The sequence below is a fragment of the Amaranthus tricolor genome, chromosome 10, assembly GCF_026212465.1.
Source record: "Amaranthus tricolor cultivar Red isolate AtriRed21 chromosome 10, ASM2621246v1, whole genome shotgun sequence".
Lineage (NCBI taxonomy): Eukaryota > Viridiplantae > Streptophyta > Magnoliopsida > Caryophyllales > Amaranthaceae > Amaranthus > Amaranthus tricolor.
In genome coordinates this window covers 6,356,799-6,379,959 of record NC_080056.1, presented here as the reverse complement: position 1 = coordinate 6,379,959, position 23,161 = coordinate 6,356,799, and the positions used below count along the sequence as shown (strand labels likewise).

General features: G+C 32.5%; 2 protein-coding genes and 1 pseudogene across 2 annotated transcripts; 2 read left to right on the top strand and 1 right to left on the bottom strand.

The window, feature by feature from the left end:
• Positions 1–291: 291 nt before the first annotated feature.
• Positions 292–1,988, top strand: LOC130825574 (F-box/kelch-repeat protein SKIP20-like). Its single transcript, XM_057690861.1, has one exon. The coding sequence runs from the start codon at positions 407–409 to the stop codon at positions 1,610–1,612; it is 1,206 nt and encodes a 401-aa protein (XP_057546844.1). The 5' UTR covers positions 292–406; the 3' UTR covers positions 1,613–1,988.
• Positions 1,989–6,816: 4,828 nt separating this feature from the next.
• Positions 6,817–13,913, bottom strand: LOC130825573 (guanosine nucleotide diphosphate dissociation inhibitor 1-like; annotated as a pseudogene).
• A 1,329-nt stretch (positions 13,914–15,242) lies between these two features.
• Positions 15,243–21,372, top strand: LOC130825572 (ankyrin repeat protein SKIP35-like). The gene is given in 6 exon segments (XM_057690860.1): positions 15,243–15,398; positions 15,590–16,357; positions 16,360–16,438; positions 17,192–17,624; positions 20,234–20,626; positions 20,628–21,372. Coding segments are annotated over 5 exon segments (1,671 nt in total). The 5' UTR covers positions 15,243–15,398; positions 15,590–16,011; the 3' UTR covers positions 21,048–21,372.
• Positions 21,373–23,161: the final 1,789 nt, after the last annotated feature.

Here is a 23,161-nt window from a genome sequence, read left to right as displayed (position 1 = left end):
TAATTTTAATTTGATAAATTAAAAAACACAAATTCTTTAATAAAACCATCTTTAATGGACTAATGTATATATATATATTAGATTAGCGTAATCACTTCTACTTTTAAAGTAATTACCGCCAAATGATACAAGTAAATCTCCCCAAAGGGCATATGGGCTAGATTTTATGAACCATGGGAAATTACACGAATAACGTTCTCAGATAATCAACTCCATATCGTACGGTAAAGTGACGCCGTTAAATCCTGCGCTATAAATTATCTTTCCTTTCCACTATACATTTTCAATTATCTTAATCTTATTCCTCCACCGCCATCAAAAACCCCCAATTTCCTCTCTTTCTCTCTCTTCCACACTCACTTCCTTATTCAATTTCTCATCCTCAGACCTCAATTCTTCCTTAACAATGGCGGATCCAATTGAATTATTTCAATTTCATTCCTCCATTAACGAATTAATTCCAGGTTTACCACATGACTTGGCTATGGAATGTCTCTTAAGAGTTCCAATTACTTCTCATCCAACTCTCAGATTAGTTTCTCATCAGTGGAAATCCACCATTTCTAATCCTTCCTTTTTCTCTCTCCGTCGAATTAGTAACTTCGCTGAGAATCATCTATTCTTGATTCAGCCTCTTTCTCAGTCAATATCCGCTGAGAAAACTACCATTTTTGAAGAATCGGATTTTATGGATATTGACATCGAGGATAACAAACAACCCAGTAATGGAATTGGATTACCGAATTACAATCTCAATATTTATAATGCGAAAACTGAAGAATGGCGGTGTTTATCTGGTCTTACGATTCCAACATTTTCACAATGTGTAGTATTATCTGAGGTTGGAAAACTGGTTGTATTAGGAGGGTGGGATCCGACCACTTTAGAACCCGTTTCTAGGGTTGTTGTAATCGATTTAAACCTTGGAGTTTGGAAAGAAGGTTCTCCTATGCCTACAGCGAGATCTTTCTTTGCAGTCGGAGCTCCGGGAAGTACAACAGTTTATGTCGCCGGAGGACATGACGGTCAGAAAAATGCGTTAAAATCCGCAGAAGAGTATGATGTGGAACACGACCAATGGAAGAAGATTCCGCCACTAACGGAAGAACGAGATGAATGTTATGGGTTATCAATCTTTGATGATGGTAAGTTTTGGGTAATAAGCGGTTACGGAACTGAATCTCAAGGAAGGTTTCGAAGCGATTGTGAAGTATTCGACCCGGAAAAAGAGGAATGGAGCATAGTAACCGGAGTTTGGCCATACCCGATGAAAAACCCAAAATCAAGTGCGGTTGTTAAGCTTGAAGGGAAGAAGAAATGGTGGGATGTGAATGAAGGGGAAGTAATGGAGTATGATTGGGAAATGAGAGTATGGAAAGGGTTGAACAATATGGGTGGGATCCCAAAAGGGGTAAATGGGTGGGTTTCATTGATTGATGTTGGAAATGGTAAGATTTGTGTGATGGGAAATGGGGAAAATAGTGATGGAGAACGAATGTTTATGTTGGAAATGGAGGAAGAAAATGGGAAGATGAATTGGAGATGGATTCAGGTTGAAACTCCGCCAAGATTCTTAAGGATTCCTTTCTCAGCAGCTCATTTTCTTATGTAATTGGTTTGATTTTTGAAGTATATTTTGTATTGGGTTCATCTTGTTTATTACTCTTATTGTGACTTTTAATGAGTAATGGATTCAATAATGCTAGTATGTTGGTTTTAGAGTCTGCCATTGTTGCCCTTTTTAAGTTCTTATGCCTCATTTTTTGGTGTGAGCTGCCATCTGCAAGCCCTATGTATGTTATAATTCAAATGGATAGGGCAGGACTGTTTACCTTTAAGAGGAAATAAATCAAAATAATGAAAATGAACATAAAATAAAGGAAAAAAAAAATGATTTTCCTCTTATGAAAGGTAATATATTTTCCCCTCTCTAGAATAAATAATTATCTTATAAAATTAAAAGCTTTTTTTATTTTTCATCACTTTGCAACTATTCTTTCACCTCTACAATAATTTAATTTTACTAATTTTTCATTTATTAACTTTATTTTCTTACTTTGATTTTTTTACCCTTTAAATATATACATCCAATCTAAATATGTCCTTACCGTATAGAATCCCATCTACCATCTCATCCGATTAGGATTGATTTTTGTTTTATGTTGTTTTATTTATTTTACATTATTTTAAAAATAGACATACTCATAATATTTTTTTTTAATGTTCTTTTTCAAAAAATAGATATGTGAATTCAAACTAAATAATTAAATCAATGAGAATAAAAATAATTAAATCAATGAAAATAAAAATTAATTAATTATAATAAAAGTTAAGTAATTATAATCGGCAAGCCCTAGTCTTCAATGTTAATTTTGGGTTATTATCAATTTTATGGTTGATGGTAAGTCTATCATCTCTTTATTTTGGTTGTTTTTTATTTACAAATGAAAATTCATTCTCTCTAGTCTAGCGCTATTCTTAATTCAATTATTAGATTAGATTTATTGGTTTTTAAAGTCTCTAATAGTGGTAGTTTAAGTCTTGTTATCAATTCGATGGTAAAAAGTTATATAACATTACTATAAGTGTTAATTTTGCTGATAGAGTCAATAATGTCAAACTTTTTTTATTTCAAAGTACCCCTAAAAGAAGGTTGATCACACATCAATGTGATATAGAATGCTTTAGTATCAGATATTCTTTATAATAATTGTAGTTTTTTCCATATAAAATTTTATTTGATTAAAATTATTATGAATTTGATCAAATGCTACTCTATTATAAATGTCGTACAATATTTTTAATAATGAATTATTAAGTTCTAATAAAAAAATAATGCGTCATTGGTGTTACATTTATTAAAAGGACAAATTTATTTTAAAAGAGAAAATTATGTTACTTTTAGTGTAAAATATAATTATGTGATGTTATTTTAGTAAAATATATTAGATGAATATGATTATTTAGTAAAAATATTTATATTTTTTTATGTAAATATTAAATAGATTCATAAAAGGAAAGAATTTGTAAAAATTTTATTTGTAAATGGTGACATGGATAAGATATTAATGTTACTCGAGACTTGGACTACTTCTATTTTGAAGTATTAGTTACGGTGAAAGACTGTTTGCGGCTAAATTTTAAAATAAAAATTTTGAAAAATTTTATGTTGTAAATTTGAGTTTTTGTTTTATTTATATGGTAGATAAATTTTTTTAATTCACGTAGTGATTTTGATTTTTAAATTTTTCCACTAGTGGATAAAATGAAAGTTTTTTTTTGTTAACTTTATACTATTTTTACTTAATATTTTTCAGAAAACAAACGTTGTAATCACCCTAATTGAACACATAATTTGAAATTCAGTCGAAATACGAAGTTAATTTAACAAAAAACTTAATGCTTTGTCTACCACATAAAAAAGTTGAAAACTCAATATCACATGTATTTAAATAAACACTTTAGTGAAAAAGTCAAAAACTCAATATCACTGCAATAAATTTTTCAAAAAATTTAATATTCTTATAATTTGTATAAAATTTAACTAGAATTACTTTTAACATACGTTTGTATAACCGATCATAAAGACGAGGAAGACTACAGTTTGCAGAAGTTACAAGTCCAATCCATCGCGTACGCCATTAATGCTTTGCCTATCCGCTTATCCATTACACTTAGACTATTCCTACTACATAAAGTACGAAGTATATCCTCAAAATTCATATCATGAAAAATAATTGACATATGATTAATTAATTAATTAATTGCGTCAACTGTCAAAGTTCTCAACATTATAACTAACTAAACTTATTTAATTAAGCTCTCAACATCATTATTAAAGTAATAAGTATCAAGGTTGAGTGTTGAAACACCACAAGTTTTTGTTTAATTAGAGAAATTGTTGAGAAAAAGAAAAGATTAAGTGAGAATAAGAATCAGAATTTTATGAGAAAAAAATGATACTTTTTTTCTTTTTATATGTTCTTCTCAGATAAATTTCGAATTTTAGTGTTAAATTTTGACTATAATTTTTCATTGATCTATATAAAACAACATATTCATGTGGGAACTTGATATATTCGTCTCAATATATACTTTCTAAATGTGCTATCTTGATAGATTCGTCACAATCAAAATTATTTAACTTTTAAATTTGTATTGAAATCTATGTAAAAAGTAAATAGAAAGAACAAATAAAAGCAGAAAAAATACTTATTATAATTCAGACAAAAATCAATTCTCGAAACACAACCATTGATACATAAGGAATTTGTTAGGTTGGTCAATCTTATCTTATTACAAATATATACTAGAAGTATAAAGGAACAAGAGATTAAAGAATTTGTTATATTTAATTGTTAAATTTATAGAAGAGAAATAGAAATAGATTGAAAAAAGAAGCAAAAAAATTGTCTTAACCTTGTCTAAGAGAAAGCTAGATGCTTTTTAGATTTTAGCTTAGAAAAGCCAACACTTTTAAGTAACTGGTAACAATTTTTAATTGATTATGTGATGGGATGTAATCTAAAATAATGTAAAATAAAAAAGTATTATGATCATCTTGTGTATTTCCTTTATAATAACTATAATTAAGACTTGAGAAAGAAATGAAGATGATACTTTTATACTCATAAAATAAAGTGTAGCCAAAAAGTCTTTCGGCTCGAGAATAATTCACATATGAATCAACCAGAATGTTATAAAATATTATGTTTATATTATATTGTAAATTAAGTTATTTTGTTGGGCTATGTCAACTTTGAAATTTATTGGATCATGTCAATTTTATCTTAGATTGGCTTTTGTTAGATTTTTATTTTACTAAGTCAATTCAATGGTTTAACCTTGGTCGGTTTAGGTATGGGTTAAATCGTGTGGGGAACTATGTCTAGTTATAGCCACAACAAGCCAAATTTGATTTCAAGTCGAGTCGAATTTAGGTGGGGTTATAATTGGGGTTGGCTGCACAACCCTGAAATCTAAGATAATATTATAGTTTAGTCACCTAAAAACTAGCTTTAAGGTAAGTTCGGGTTAAATACAGAAAACAATACAAACTTTGTAATCAATGTTTCATCACCATAGAAATAACATGATACAATTTATGAAAAATTGCACTAAAAAATCATTTCTATTACAACAATTTAATATTGACAAACAAATGTACTTTAAGATCTATGACGTTAAGGATTATTTGTTTATCCATTAAACTTGAAAAATAATATTTGATTGATGTCTTTATTACTTTATTTATCTCATATATAAGTTGAATCGTTGTAAGATTTATAATTGATGTCATGAAGAAATAAACAATTGTTTAATTAATCAAAAATTTATGTTGATTGAGTTTATTTGATGCATCAAAATCTAAAATTGTACAAATTTAAAAAGTTTAATGATCGAGTCTTATCTTAATTGAAATATGTATCATTATCTTCAAGTAAGGATCTAATATCGATCCGCATCACCCCTTTAGCCCTCTCATGCCTTCTCCTTCCCTCATTACAGCATATAAAAAAATACTCCTAATTTCTATCTTAGTAAATAGCAATAAAATATCTAAAATAATTTCAATAAGTGTAGATAAACTATACAAAAAATTGCAACCCATAAATATTAATAAACTTTTAATAATAATTCAGTTAAAATATTTTTCCAAAACCAATTCACTTGGTTGTTTTAACACGTACGTAGTTCTCAATTACACTGGTAGAGCTGTCTATTCATATACTTCTTATTTTAGCGAATCTCTTATTTTTTCTTTTGACATATTAATATTTACAGTTTTATTCTTTTATTTGGTAATTTTTTTTTTATTCATAAATCATAATCATAAATTCAATTACAATTATCATTATATTATCACGTTTTAAATATTTTTTCCCCTTACTCACCTCTATCATGTAGTTCCATCTAACTTTTTTTTTCTTAAAATTGGTACATTATTAAATATGACATTTAATTAGAATATAACTGTATTTATAATAATTAAACACACACGACAAATTTTGTTTTCTCCTTATTTTAAAAATTTAAGAAAATCAAAATTCTTCTTTATAGCTATTAGTTGTTGTTTTTTTTATGATCATAATTTTCTATGAATGAAATACACAAATAGGTACGATAACAAAAACAATCAAAATAATATAATTATATGCGTAAATTTGTGCTTTAAAATATTATTGTCATTTGCCAAAAAGGAAAAAACGGGTTTATGATTAAAAATTAGAATGCACATGGTAGGGACTACGGTCTTAAGAGTTGGGAGAGGAAAGGCCAAATTTTTGTTATTGCATCACAAACATCCACCCAATGGTGGGCACTACATGTTTGTTTATGTGATTTTGCTGTCACATAAAATTTATCTCATTATTATTTTTGATAGCTTTATTTATAATATCTTACTAAAAATTATATTTTTTCTACATTAAAATTTATAATTATTTCACTGAAAAACATATCTTATTCTACAACTCGTCAATAATTAAGTATCCCACTAAAATATTCACCCAACCCTGACGAGCAATCTCGAGGAAGAGGAGTATCGAACAATACTAACTCTTTGCGGTACTTATTTGCATTTTTGTGTTGGGAATAAAAGTATCAACGATTAAAGTACGTAGCACAAGTGTATGAAAATTTACTTTGTCGACTTCCTTGAATTATCGCTGAGGCTACAACCGCATCCTCTCGATAAATCCCTACCAACATCAGCAGAGTTTACGAAATGTATTGTATACAATCGCATCCTCTCGATAAATTCCTACTAACATCGGTAGAGTTTATGAAAATTTACTATATCGACATATTCTTCAATCATATTCATTGCTGAGGCAACAACTGCATCCTTGATAAATTACTACTAACATCAGTAGAGTTTATGAAAATTTACTAAATTGTAAATTTACAAATGCACAATTTTACAGGAACACAAAAACAAAATTATACAAAAACGCTAAGTCATTCGACAATCAACAGCTCAACAGAAGCCCAGCAAACGCATAGTGAATCTATAAATCACAGCACAGACCTTATTACGAGTTTCATGAGAGCCATGTAACGCGCACGAGTCCTGGAACAGGATGACCAATAGCATCATTCACAGAATTACAGAATTTTAATTCACTCTTCAGCTGCACTAGCAGCAGCAAGATCCACATTAAGGTCCAACACCTGCAAGTTTAAATCAGGCAAATGTCACCAAATCTATCAAAACGTGGAAATGATATCTATAATCGACCCTCCCCTTGCAGTTTGTGTACCATGAATCCAAGAGCGCCTTCAATCCAAGGGTGTTTTTTGCTCAAATGGAATAGATTTGCACATTTTGCTCCAAATGAGCAAGCACAATACTAAGGTGTACACATTGTCACATGATTTGCGAATCTCCTCACGAATCCCAAGTCGAAGAAACAAATTATAGTCGTTTTGGGTCGCTCTTGGGTTAATTTTGGGCGATTTTGGGCAAATCATGAATCCTAAAGCAAATTACTTAGAAAAATACAAGAAACAGCAGCAGAAGTGAAGAGACATGACATTTATGATGGAAAAATAGTTCATCATAAAGATAGAAAAAAATTGTACGATATTGCAAATGAGTTATAAATTGCACCAAGTACTTGGAAACATAAAGAAAAGATACCATGCCAAACCTAATCACATCCCGTAGAGGAAGTAAAAAAAATAGAGCAATAAGAATGTAAGGGGAAGCACAGTAGCATAAAACGATCTCAACTTTTACCTTTCCGGTAATCATTGTATACATGTTAAGAACATCAGTTACAGTTGATTCAAAGTGTGTCGTGCCATCATAACTCTGCATCAAATGAAGCAAACAATTGAGTTGCCAATAATGTTGACAAGAATTTGAGCATGAACAAACAGATTTGCAGAATAAGACAAACCGTTGAGATGAAACAGTTGTCCAATGAAGGTTCATTGACAGGCTCGTATCTATCATACATATCAAAGAACAATTCATCAACTGGACCTAGAAGATCGATTCCACGCTTTAATTCAGTTTGGGGGTTATCTGTCTCAGCCTCTGTTGACACAAAAGCAATAAATTTTTATCCTTTGGAGCGACATTGTGAGTATATGAACAGCAGAAGACATACCTGCAAAAGTATACAACACAGAAGTAGCATGACGTGAATACCTTTAAAATGAGTAACAAATAACATGGCAGACAATCACTTGCAGTTTTTCCTAGGTCTACATAACAATTAATCCATTATCATTCACTATTTAACAATTAAATCACTTAAATAATTACAAAGAGAAATTTACAGAAAGAAGAGAATTAGAGAAGTGCATTGAACAATACCATTTTTGCTCTTTTATTGATGAGGTTAAACAACAGTTTCGCAATTACTAAGAACTGTTATTCTAGCTTGTTTTCATTGTGTTCAACACTAGTTGATGAGGTTAATACAGCCAGAAAGTAATTCAAAAATAGACTGGTGCACTAGCAAAACAGAGAAAAGTAATGCCTGTTGGCATCCTGATGTACAAAACCATTCTTGCTCTTTTAACCTTTAAATCCTAACTGCATCTTTACCCCAATGAAGAACAGATTCAAAGAGTTTGCAAATATCTCTTTCAGTCAAGATATGAAACTTACATGTCAGAGCTACGTCCTAATTGCTTCTGTGGCAGAATAATTTGCACTGAATGCGAATCACCTGTGTTAGGTATTGGGTGGCTCATTATGGCGATAGCCCTTGCAACCTTTCCCACCTTCCTCACCTGTATACGAAGACCAAAAATTTAAAGAAATTACAACAATAACCCATCAGTTGCACATAATAAAAAAAGCTTCAAAGAGCAACATCATACTCTGGAAGTGACAAAAGCCAATATTTCCTCTTTTATTATGTTATGAAGGGTTGATATGAAACAACTTCTTTATTATCACAAGGGTAAGGTTGCATACCTCTGATCCCCCGAGGTAATGGAATGTTGTTAGTTAAATTTTATATGGTTTGAAAACTTTGAACTATCAGACAGCAAAGCCAAAAATATTTGAGTAAAGAGGATAAAGTTAAAAAAGAGAACATTGATTACGGCATGGTCTAAAATGTTGCGCTATGCAATTACTCAAGCAAGGCTTGCTAGCATAAAATCTATACATGTAATTAGAATGGAATAGCACAAATCAAATTTACTGAACCATTTTGGTAGTAGGAAATAAATGGTGGTCCTTAAAATAAATTTTTAGCAATATGGGAAGCAATGTCTCACTCCAATATCCCTTGGTATTGAATTCCCCAAGTGTGCATAATTCTTCATAAAACACCATTCCCACTCAAGAACACCTTTCAAATGGTAACGGATCAAAATAGAGATTCATATAGAAAAATAGACATTTGATGGTAGATGTGTAATTATCATGTGTCATGGACATTGGCTCGGGATAGATCCTAGAAAAATATTACCATCATCACCATTTAGTACATTGTTACAAATGTAATTCAATTGATAATCCAGAATTTACCTTGTTAGGAAGATAAGAGGGGTCGCAAACAACTTTTTTGCACTTGGCAGTTTCTCCCTCGGATGTTACACCTATGACTTTTCCCTCATCATCAAATTCGACCTGACAATAAATGAAAATCAGCAATGTTCCAAGTGAAAGAATAATATTCAGCAACGACACTGTAAAAACCATATATGTAAGCACAGAAGCTTAACCAGACATACCTTGCATTCAGGCTTATTCAACATGTAAGTTCCACCGTAAACAGCGCTAAGTCGTGCAAATGCCTGTATGATGTGTAGTCAGAATATCACAAGTATTAAACAATTAAAGAGAAACTATAAGATCCACTCCCTTCCCACAGAAAAAAAAACTCGTCCCCGTAAGAATAAGATATAATTGACCTGAGGCAATTCTCCTAACCCATACAGGGGATAGATGTATGGAGATCCTCCTTGAAAGCGAGCCAGAGATTCGGCATATAGCTGAAGCAACAAACATAAAGACACCAAAAATGCGTATAAATTCTATAGAAAGTGCTAAAAAGAAACTATGTGGGAATTGGACAAGATGGATTCATCACCTTCATTCTCTTCACAGTATCTAATGCAGGTTCCTCCAGGTAACGGTCATCTCTATGAAGGGCCAATGCATGACCAATAAAGTCTATGGTATCATGGCCAAGGCCATATTTTCTGCAAATAAAAAAAGATCCAAGTTATGAACAGGAGCATAATGCAAAACAAAGTACAGGGTCTCAGTACCATTGATCCACAGAGACACAAAAGATGTTGGTTATAAGCATGCCCACAAGCATACATCTAGATCAGCAATTATGCGCACACATGTCGGAAGACAAAAAGATAGGCAGAAAACCTTGAATGGAACTAGGCAAAGAGAATAAGACTTCATCTTTTGGGATTAAGGCTTGGGTATCATAGGGCAAAAACAAGGCAGCCTCACCATATGATGTTCGTATTGCAAAGGTTTATGAGCTTACCACGACCGAAATATAGGTCAAAACAACCATTAAATCATCCGCCTTGTCCACGATCAAGTGACCAAAACCGTAACTTTGCACTATGTTTGTTTGGTATTGGTGGGTGGTGATGTAATAAACAATGAGAGAAAGCAGGAAGCAAAAAGAATAAATAAGACAATATGTTACTAACCAAATCTGTACTCCCTCCTTTATGAAAAAAAATGGTTATCATAGGGATGCAATATAGGGAAATGAAAAGGTGGAGAGAGGGGATTAAATAATCAAAAGGCAGAGAAGGTATGAAATAAACACTTCACTGAAAAAGGAACAAATTAAGAGAGAAAAAACTATCAGGAACATACCAAAACGGAAAGTGGAAAGAACACTAAGGAACATAGGGAGTAGAAGATAAAAATATATAAGCAGGCTTGAAAAATGAATCAATTACAAAACTTTTCAGAAGAATATAGCTTGACAGAATAGAAAAGCACACAGAGATGCCCTTAGCATCAGTGCAGAGAACGTGCATGGTCATTGAAGAAAATAAACTTTAAAACAAGCATCAAACATGGTCATTGAAGAGCATACGCAATAAGGTCACTTGTCGTAACTCTGGTTAAATCCAGACCCTCATGTGTCTTTGGATCATTCTCGACATAATCTTGCACATATATGAAAAATTTTCGGGCACGACGCTTTTCAAACAATCCCATCAAAGGAGATTTCAAGGCCTCCATGTCGGTAGCAGGTACTTTGTGGACCTGCCAATGATTTTATAATAGAATGAATGGTGAATGATGAAACAAAGCCATTCTTGTGACAAACAAATCTAATACAAACTTATTTAATTGATAAAAGTCATACCTTTCCTTTGTTAAAAACATAACTACCATCAACAGCTTTAAAATATAGATATTTAGTGACATCAGTGTGGATGAGGACACGAACAAGAGCACCATTTGCCATTATAAACTAAACACAGAAACAGAGATATGAGTTAAAGATTGCACAAATAAGTTAGCAAACATAGGCATATATAAAAAAATAATACAAACCTTTGGCATCATATCCACATTATAATCTCTGCTGGAACCTAAATCAGCTGGAGGCTGGTCATTTCCCCTAAACTTCTTCCAAAGCTACAATAACATGATAATAAACAGGTTAGCATAATAAAATTCATGAAAAACCCAACCTGTACAGAATAATCTAAGGCAAACCTGGATAAGATTAAGAGAAGTTGATTCTCCCCCATAGTAGTCATTTCTATCCATGTGTAGCACCTGAATTATGAAATGAAGCATATCAAAATCCAAATATAGAAGAAAAGATATAAAGAGTAGTACAGTACACAACATGACTAATCAGCATGAATATACTAGCAGACAACATAAAAGATCAACAGCTTCTGCAGTACAGAGTTAAGTTGCTGAATCACCCATTCTAAGCATCAAAAACTGTAAAAACTATTCCTTTAATTTTAAAGGATATTCATTTAAAGCAAAGCTTAGAGTAAAGTATAAACTCCGTAACTGTCTCCTCACATTCGAATATAGTAACACACTATCCTGATTTGACCTAAAAGGCCCTCAGATCAGTGAATAAACCTACACTTCCCCCTAAATTCAGTACATTGAGCATCTTTATACTCCACGGTCACCCCACTTGTACCCAGGATCATTTGACTCAATTGGACAAACATACTAGCAACACCGTACAAAAGGGTTAATATATTCTACAATTGACATTTTAAATGTGCCTTAAATCTTCCCTACAAAATTCTGCATATTGGTCACTGAAAATGCTTATACTCGCACATGCAAATACATGTACTACATCCCAAATTAATGAGAGCAATTTCCTTCCTGCGACGTCCTTAATTAGTTGCAAAATTTTTGTATATGGTACAATGGACCACTAAAGTGCGAAATGTGAAACTAAATCAAAATAGTTGAACAACAATGTTGTCCTATCTAAGCTTCTATTGGATGAAAATTCATTTCTTATATTACCGAAACACTAGATTAACGTTTCTTGTTTCTCGTTTTGAATCGAATTTCATTTTTTGTAACATTGCAATGGACTATAGTTTTTTGGTTTTGAAGGATAATGGACTTTTGTATAATGGTTTGTTAAACCATGTGTGGTCCTTATTTATTAAAAGTTGGTAACAATGTCTAAAATCATGGGTTGATGCGAAGCATGGCATCTTTTCTTTTACTAAGTTGCATTTTCTTAAATTTTAGCAAACATGTTCTTACCTTTCACTTGAGTGGGTTTTTCATTGTTTCCTTAGTTGTTTTCCTAGTTGGAATAGGATTAGTCTCCAATTTCTAATTAGCGTAGGATTTGTCACCAATTCCTCGAGTAGGATTGTCTTCAATTCCTTGTAGGAGCAGAATTGTCTCCAGTTCCTAGTACAAGTATACGTCTCCAAATCTAGTAGGAATACGTCTCCAAACTAGTAAGAATATAAATTTTTATTTTCTTAATAATTTAGGAGTTTAAATTTGGATCGATGTACATTGACTCTAGATTCCAACTTGTATTAGAAGTATTTTAAGTGTGTGTTCCTATATAAAGCAACCCCAAAAATCAATTTTGGGTTGTTTATCAAATTGATGAGCATGTGCAATCAATATGCTAAACCAAATGTCACTTGATGCTATTTGTGATCATCTTTAATTGTGGTTAGGAAGAGGCATCTCAACTTGCGGGATTGAGATCAATCATTCACTTATTCATCCGCAAGAGACCAAAAACATTTCTCACAATCCACAATACCAAACTTATCTACAAACTACCACATTTTTCTAATTGATCCAAATGAGCAAAACTGCATCTAAAAACAAAATCAGATAACCCCATTATCACTTTACAACCAAATTCACCCAACGTCATTTCCTTCGAGTTCTCAATCAATTAACATCCTACAAGAAATCAAGCAACGTCTATACAATCCTCTCATCAAATCAACAAATTCCCAACCCATTAAAACAATAACAAATATCATTCAAGCGAAGATTTACACATTAATTACACCAGAAAACAATATAATTCACAAAACGAAACGATCCCCTAATCAAACACACAGAAACAAACAAACCCAATTCAATTACACAATTATAATAGCATCAACATAAATCCTAAATTCTTCACAGCTAGATTGATAAATGATTCAGTTTAAGAAAAGTAAAATCAAAAATCAAAAATGGGAAGGAAAGAATGACCTTGAGGCCATCAACAGAGAGTAGACCACTGAGAATGCATTCCTTAAGACCAGTTCCAAGAACTATGACATCGTATTCTTCATCCATGGCGATTTTTGTTGAGATGAACACTGATCAGTGTCAAATGGTTGAGAATTGAGAGGAAAAAAACAGAGCAGGGGAAGATATTAAATGAGGTTAGGGGTGAGTCGTAAACTCGTAATTAGAGGAAGGAAGATGTGCTTTGTTTGATGATTCTCAATCATATAAAACGTGTTAAAACGGTCGAATATGACACATTTTTGCGGTTTTTTATTCTAATTATTATTATTATTTTTGAATTATAAGTTAATTTTATTTTGATTATATGTAATTAAAAAGCCATAACTATCCAATTTATATTGTATTTCAGATAAAATTCAAATTAGATAAATAAAATACGAATTTTTTGCAACCTATATTATTTCAGGCTTGTCGCAGAAGTCGAACTCTAAACCTTCGCGCATAACTTTTCAGTAAATCCCGTTTAAGTTAGTTGTTTGTTGAACTCCTTTAAAGACAAAGAAATTAAAAAGCTGCATGAATGTTGTTGCGTTTTTTCTATTTTACAAGTTCTTTTTTAATAACAATAAAAGAAGGAATTTGAAATAAGTTTGTGAGAGTCCTCCATCAGAGAGACGATATATCATAAGACTTGTCCTTAATTAACTAAAGAGATGTTTAGTAAATGATTTTAGACTTTTGACATGTTGGTCGGATAAAATGCCAAATAAATATTTGGTAAACAAAGTGGTTTTAACCAAAAAATTTAAAAAGATAATTTAGTTGTCTTTTTTTCATTTGCTTTTGGCTTGTTAACCTGTTTGTTATCTAATAAACAACCAATCACTAATAGCTAATTTTATCAAACATCTTCTAAACAATTGACTTATCCAGCTAGCTTAAATCCAACAAAAACTAAACTTTCATCTAGTAAAAGAAGCCAATTAATAAAGACAACATTCAACAACAATCAATAAGTATTTGTCAAATACCCCCCGAGATAAGCTATTGGCGTTGTTTGGCAAATGCCCTTTTCGGTTGACTTTTTATTTTTGACTTTTTAGTTAGTGAAACTATTAATAAAAGCGTTTGTTAAATGCCTTTTAAGCCAACTTAAAAACTGATTTTTAATCCAAAATCAAAAAACAACTCTTAGTAGTTTTTTTTTTCACTAGGTTTTTGGCTTTTAACCCACCTTTTCCCTAATAAGTAATAATAATTAGTTTATCATCCAACAATTCCAACAGGTGAAACCAAAAAACAAAGTGTTTTATAAATTTATTTGGAAATTTTAACTTATTTTGATATAAATAGAGAATTAAATAGTCAAATCATTTAATGCTAGTGTTTGTCTTATTGTTAAGAACAAACAGTAAGATACTACTATCAGCTATAGCTATCAACCGTTTTTCAAATAAGTCCAAATCCATTTAAGTATATCTAGTTCATCTTCAATTACAAACAAAACAATCAATTTTTATTTAATGTACAGAGCTAAAAGACCTAAGACAACAACAAAACAAATCGCTCTTGTGCAAAATTGAGGAGCCCCAAAACCCCCCATTTATTTTATTCTTTTATTTTGGGAAGAATAAAAAAGGGGGGCCATTTATTTTAGTGTATTTTCTGGGGGTTTACATACCGAATTTCTCTTCTCTCTCCTCTTCTTCGCCAATCAAAATTTCAGGTTTGCAACGACAAGCTCATTTTCCAAATTTGTGCTAAATTTTCGTAATTTGTGCCCTTCTTATATTTTGCTTCTGGGTATCTGTTTGAGTTTGGTTTGGCATGTTCGATTGATTTTATACTGATTATTTTTCTTCATTTTTCATTTTAATTTATTTTATCCTGAATAGATTGTTATTCTGTGTGTTTTAGGGTGTTGCTGGATCTTCGATCACTGTTGCAGTCCCAAAAATTTGAAAAGATTCTTTGGGGTTTATTCTTGGTGGTTACTGTTGTGTTTAGTTGATTGAAATCCTTTGGTGCAATTGAACATGGCATTGTTTTAGGTTCTTTTTGATGGTTTTTGATTGTTTTGCGGATTGATGCTACTTAAGTATCATTCCACGTTAATCTGGCATCAATCAACTGGAGCCTGTTGAGGATTTTGCATATTTTCCTCATTTGATTGCATTAATATTCAAGATTTTTAACCGGGAAGTTCTAGTTTTGGGTATATTTATTACAATGGAATAGAGAGTCTTGAGTTTGGAATTGAAAGTAAATTCTCGGAGTTTGGTGAGGGAATTAATGTTGTACTCGGCAGGGAAGACACACTTTATATTGATGATCCGAACATGTCTAAGATTGGGTTTTGTGGTGCTAAGAAACTGAATTCGAAAATAGTGATGATCAGTTTTTTGATTGGGGGGAAAGGAAATGTTGGGAATGAGAAGAAGCGCAGTAGACAAGAAAGGGTTGAGCTAGGAAAATCGTTCCTAAGTGCTGTGAGTTCTCATGATTGGAATCTGGCTGAAAGTTTGATCTTATTTGCAGACTTTGTGACAGTTAATGATTTTCTTTGCATCTCATTAGATTCTTTATGGTTTCTTACTACACATGTGGAGTTACATGGCATAACGGGACTTGTAAAGAAGGTAATCGATAATGGAGCGTATGACTTCACAAGGGCAGCTCTTCTGACGTAATTTTAGCGTCTTGTGTCTCTGCATGTCAGAGTCGAACTATGGACCTAGCAGATACAGTGACTGTCATTGCTCAAAGGTATATGTACTTGATTGATAGTTACTGGTATATGTTTATTGCATACCACTATTCATGATCCTATCATGGAATCATATGATTTAATTATAGCAGTACGATTTGAGCTACTGTGTCGTACTATTCTATAATTTTTTAACTAGTTAAAACTTCACAAATCTAAATTAGATCTAATCCTATTAACAAAGTATTGGTAGCTTGTATTATCAATCTTCACTTATTTAATTGATGGAAAAACAAATAATATTTTTTAATAATTAGCCGTTTAACTTATAATATGCATGTAATATCTTGTTTATGCGTAACGAATCATATGATTCTGTGATTTGATTTTACGCTTGGATCCTCAAAGTCCCTTTTGATTCAAAGTAGAATTTCTATTCAAGCAACCTTTCAGGAAGAATAGAGGTCATTTAGTTGTGTTTGCAAGTTTTTGTTTTCTTGGTAGGTAGCTGACCCCATATTTTGCTGTTAAGGCTTAGGCATTGGTGTGTGGCCCCCGCCCCTGTATTTTTGTGGTGCTTTTTGGATAAATTCACCCTCCAAAGAGGTTTTGTTATAAAAAACTTGAATGTATTATTGAACCAAAATGCTTGTTCTTTCACCTGCTTATAGTTTGCTATTCCAATCAGTAGGAGAGACGACTGACGAGAGACAATTGCTAATCTTTCACCAGTGTAGCATATGGTTTTCATCTTGTAGCTAATTTGCTCTGTTCATCTAACTTCACTAATATGTTTTATATAATCTGATTAGGTTTCATGAGCGACTTCAAGAATGCAATGGTGATGATGTCTTGAAGGCAGAGGCTGGTGCCAAAGTACCAAATTTCACTGAATGGGCTTTAAAATGTATTGGTTTTCATTCAAGGTGTCATAAGAACAAGAGGAAAAGGAATCATGACATAGCTGCTGAGATCCAGCTTCAGTTGTCTGCCTTTAAGTCGTTTCTTGATCTTGCTGGAAGCAAGCTAACTGGGAAAGACTTTACTGAGGCTTTTGATGCTGCTTGCTTCCCTCTTACTCTTTTTAGTAGTGCATTTGATCCGGGGTGGTCTTGTGGAGCATCAGCCACTGCTATTCAAGGGCTTCTTGGTATGCTAGTTGAGGGTGGTGCTGATAATGTAAACCAGTGTTTTCTGGAAGCCTCTCGTTTTGGCAGCACTGAGTTGGTGCGCATTTTGTTACAGGTATTGCTTTCCTATTTTATTGTTGTGAGGTATCTCCTATTTCTGTCACATTGCCATCCCTGTGAACTATTTGGTCAGAGAATTTTGTTCGTCCTTAGCAGTTTGTATGATTAAATGACTACTTGCACTTTGTTGCACACAATTGATCTAAGTTACTTCTTTCTTATCATACATAAATATCTTAACCAAGATTATCGCCTCTTTATTTATATTATAATAGCCCTAAGTTCACTACACAGTTATTAGTTTACCAGCTTTACGAAGTAATATTTCTGCAATGATTAAACTTTACGTCCTGTCCAGCAAAATCAGGAGCTACAAGTTGGTTTCTACTTCTGAGTGGCACAAAGATCATGGAAGTATGTTAGTAGCTTGATTGGAAAAATGGTATTGTGACCATATTGTAAAAGTTTTTGTGTTTTCTACTACTGACGTATAGGTAGATACAACCGGGGTGGGCCGAGTGGCCATGAAAGTCGTTTCTTAACCGTACCCGCAACTGTGACTAAAAATGTATTTTTGTACTATGACTTATCCACATGGATTTTTTTATTAACCAAACAAGACTGGACATTCATGCGTAAGTATTCCATGGAACGGATCGTATAAAGTTCATGTTCAAATGTGCACTGAAAGGCCAAACCTGGAATTCTTGCATTAATGGAACAGACACTGATTTTTGTATTATCAAGGAGTAAACTCCATTTAGAGCAACCCTTTCCCCTTCTTGGAGCTCTGGTCCAACATGAGCTGGAGGTGGCCTTTATTCTATGTTCAAAAGGAAAGCTGCTGAATTTTCTTTTTGTTTTTGTATAGATTGCAGATATAGTTGCCTCAAAAAAATTACCATCGATGCAAATTTTGTTCTGAAACATGTTTACTTTGAAAATCAGTGTCCTGCTTTTGCCTGTAAATCGAGTTTAGCTTTCCCATCACATCAAAAAACTTCCTCAGTTTAAGATAGTATTGATTTGTATTTTAGTGGTATCTTTTGTCTCTTTTCATATACTTCAGTAGCATTTTTCTTGTTGTTTCTATTGGCAATACACTAATTCCAATGACATTGTGTTTGTCTGCTAATTGAAACTAATCATTTTAATCACTCAGTCTATGGCCTTTGATATTTGGATCTGTCACTACCTTCCAGCGTCAACTACCTATGTATTGTCACCTCATTGTTGCACTTAGCAACTTATCTGCAGTGAGGTATTCTTTCCATGTCCTGTTCCTATTCATGACAACCTGTGATATCCTAGTGCCTTAATGACTTTGGGGTAATGAGATCCTCAACCCATTTTTGTCCCTCACAGGTGCCCTAGCTGTAGGTGCTCTAAGTGCTCTGTCACTTCCTTCGCATAGCTGCTCTATGTCCCTCCATTTTTCCATCCCCTTCTGGATTTTCTTACAACTGCGCTCTTTTAGATGATTTTGCTGATCAAAGCATTACCATGAATCCATGATACCTGCTATCCTATTCCTCTTTAGTTTGACATGGTTAACTTTGACACCCATTCAAGGTTGAAGTTCTTTGTTTTCAATGGTGTAAGTGGACACATATTATTTCATCAATGATCTGTTAGAGAAAAAGATATTTTTTTTTAATCGGTAAGGCATTTAATGTGTAATTGCATTTTGGAAATATTTTCATGTGATGCGACTATTGATTTTTAGTAAAAAAATCTTGATCGTACCCATCGTTCAGAAGTCACCTTAGGTAGCGTTTCGCGTGCCCGTTTCCGTCCCATGTCTCAAACCGTATTGCATTCCAGGTAACATTGCATTGTATGGTAGAACACCTCTAGAGACTGCTCGTGTAGAATTGCTTCATATGACCTATTGCAGGGAGTTAGTGACTGTCCTCTGGCAGCAAAACGCATCTTGTGATTTTCAAATCTTAGTGTCCTACGGATAGATGGATATGATTTATGAGATATGATCTGGTGCTTCAGTGTTTTTTTTATTTATTTTTTTATTTATTTTTTTGGGAAGAGCGGGGGGGGGATCATAATGCAAAAATGCGGTTTGGTCGCAATTGTGGTAATGCTCACTTTGATGCGGCTGTTGTATCGCAAAATATCAGCTGAAACCATGTAATATCCGTTGAACCTGTAAACCAGCCTGGAATGCAGTCTCTATTCACTTTTATAATGTCAGTGATTATGCCCATATAACTAGAAAAACAAATGTCAACATGGATAATTATTTTCAGTTTTGTTCTACACATCCTAGTGAACTTTCATACATTTCTCATTCAAGTTTGATAAGTTTTTTATGTGCTGATTGAAGGTTTGTGAAGTAATTTGATCCTTTTCATTCTTTTCGAAGGGAGAAAAAGACTAAAATCTTGAACATGCAATTGGGAATTGCACGTGCAAGTTTTATCACTTTTTTCTATATTTGAGCTAAACTCAATAGCTGTGCCCTTGTTATAATACTGTTTCTGTAGTTCCGTTGAATATACAAACTTTTTAACATAGTTCATTTTCGTGTAAACTTGGTAGTACATGTAAAATTGATCAAATGTTGAGATTTTTTTTTTTTTTTTCTATTTTATATAAATATTACTTTTGATCTTTCTTATTTATCTAATATTTTGATTTTCCTTCCAGATTGTTCAGCATAACAATTTGGAGGTGGATGTTGATCTTGCCTTGGGTTTTGCTTCTCACTATGGCAACCTATGCACAATGGAGTGTTTAGTAGAAGAAGGATATACTATGGCGTTTTTAGGACCTCTAATGAGAGCGGCCGAAAGAGGGTGCTTGCCAGTTGTCCAATGGTTTGTTGGAAGAGGTTGTCAAGACATGGAAATTTGCCTCGCACTCACCGCTGCCACCTCAAGCAGCCAAGTCAAGGTTGCTGCTTACCTTCTACCCCAAGTACCACAGCACATCCTTACTGCTCTCAGCATCGAAATTCTGAAGGCAGCCGGAGAAAGAAGTGGTGGATCCCTTGAAGGGGTAGCTTTTCTTCTCTGATCAGACTTTTTAGGAGATCCAGCATGACACATACGCTGTTGCTGATAGCATTGCACGATCAGATGACGATTCAGTTGCTTCCGAGCTTCGTACCTTCCTCCAGGAGAATTGGTCTGAGGATGCATTCACTGAAGGCTTGATACAAGGCCAAGAACATTTTATTAACATGATTAGGATTCTAAATCGAGGAGAATCTCCTCTCTGCCTTAGGGATCTACCGTCACCCTTGAGGATGGCAATCGCCTACTTGCCGTTATATAGAGAGTGTATAAAAGCAGGTGGGTGTTTGTTGTCTCAGAAACTAAGAGGTCAACTTGTAGAAGCCGTCAAAAGGCTTGGGGGTGGATTTCTCAGAGCTGCAAGCCAATGCCGAGAGCTTTTGGCCATATTAGAGCACCATCTTCGACCATTTTTTCCGGGCATGTATTCAACTGAAAAAGCATAACATAACCGAGAACAGAAGTTTACCGGTTAGTGAATTTGTTTCTTTTTTTCTTCTTAACCTGTTCAGACAATAGGAAAATAAAAATCAGATTTTAGCAAGAATTATGAGGCTGCTAGTGAGTGCTGACATATGGAGGTAACTTGTAATAATATCTATCTTTGTTCAATTCTGTTTGGTTTATTAGTTGAGTTGACGATAGAAACATGTAGGGCCATGTCCATGATGAGATGTATAATGTATGATAGAAGAAAAATCACGTTACATGCTCATGATGTTGAAATAGATTGGAGGAAATGGATGTATATATCGTGTATATTTAAGCTTAGCATTTAGCATAAAAGAATCGAATAGTCAATAAAGGGTCCATAAATTGTGAGAATCGGATCTTTTATCAGTTGGAGGTCATAAATTTGATTTGCATCTAACTATCCTCTTTTCTCAGGCTACCGTGTGATAAAAAACGGTCCATAAAATGTTGCATCCTGTGACTCATGTCTATGTTGCTCTTACATCAACTTGTATACTAGTAAGTGAGCCTTGTACTTGGATTAACAATCTTCCTTTCGTAATGATGTCTCCTATAGTAATGGGACTTTCTACAATTGTCACTATTTATTCTCATGCTCATGAGTCATGACTACATTTATCATCACAAATTTTTATATGAAACGGTCTCACCGTGAGATGCGTCTTATACATAAGTTAAATAGCCCAATAATACACATTAGTAACATATAAACTTTTATTTTTGAGATCGTCTTACCGAGAGACAGTCTCTCACAAGAGTACTTCTATTATTTATCAAAAATTGCAATTATTATTTTCATTTTCATATACTTTTCACACTTTTCCTTCCGGTCTTCTTTGCCCTCATCTTAAATCTACAAGTTTTAATTTTCTATCTTCATCACTGTTTTTTTCCATTTACACTTACATTCTCTTTCATCTTATCTCAATATTTTTGTCACCTTAACATTTTTTAAGCATTTGCTTTCCCACACAAATCTCATCTTCCTACACTGTTTCTTTCTAAAAGGCTAACTTGTTGGTCCATATAGTGAAATTTGAAAAGGATAAAACAAATTTTCAAAAAAATAAACATAATAAAACAACTTTCAACTTTATTCCAAAATTAAGTGTGAAATTCTCAAACCTGAGGTTTAAAGCTGTTCGTAGTTAGTAACTGTGAACAAGTCAAAAAAGACAAAATAGCTGTTCGCAGTTAGTAACTGCGAACAACTGCTTGACCAGTTTTGATCGAACAAACCCTTTACTTAATTTTTTTTCCTAATTATTGAGTTGTTATTTGTTGTCTTAGCACTAGAGACATTAGAATAAGTAACTACAAGTACAAGTCGTTTTAGGCGGAATGATTCATCGCCAAAACTCCGAACATTCGTAAATCAAAACTTGAAGGCTATGATAAAGTAAATAAACATATATATACAACAAAATATATACAAATGTTTGAAATATACAACTAAATAAACATATATATATATATATACATATATATATACATATACATATACATACATATACATATACATATATATATATACATATACATATATATATATATATATACATATATATATATATATATACATATACAGATATATATATATACATATATACACATATATACATATATATACACATATATACATATATATACACATAATATATACATATATACATATATATATATACATATATATACATATATATATATATATATATACATATATATATATATATATACATATATATATATATATACATATATATATATATATATAAATATATATATATATATATATACATACATATATATATATATATACATACATATACATACATACATACATGCATATACATACATACATACATACATACATATATATATATATACATACATACATATATATATATATATACATATATATATATATATATATATATATATATATATATACATATATATATATATATATATATACATATATATATATATATATATATATATATATATAGTCGATCCAAATACACAAAAGCGAAACGTTAACGCTCACGACCCTCATCTATCCTATCCAACTGAGTTGGTCTCCTGC

What these genes read in the sequence shown, in the direction of transcription:
- LOC130825574 (XM_057690861.1), top strand. Translation starts at nt 407, where the DNA reads ATGGCGGATCCAATTGAATTATTTCAATTTCATTCCTCCATTAACGAA.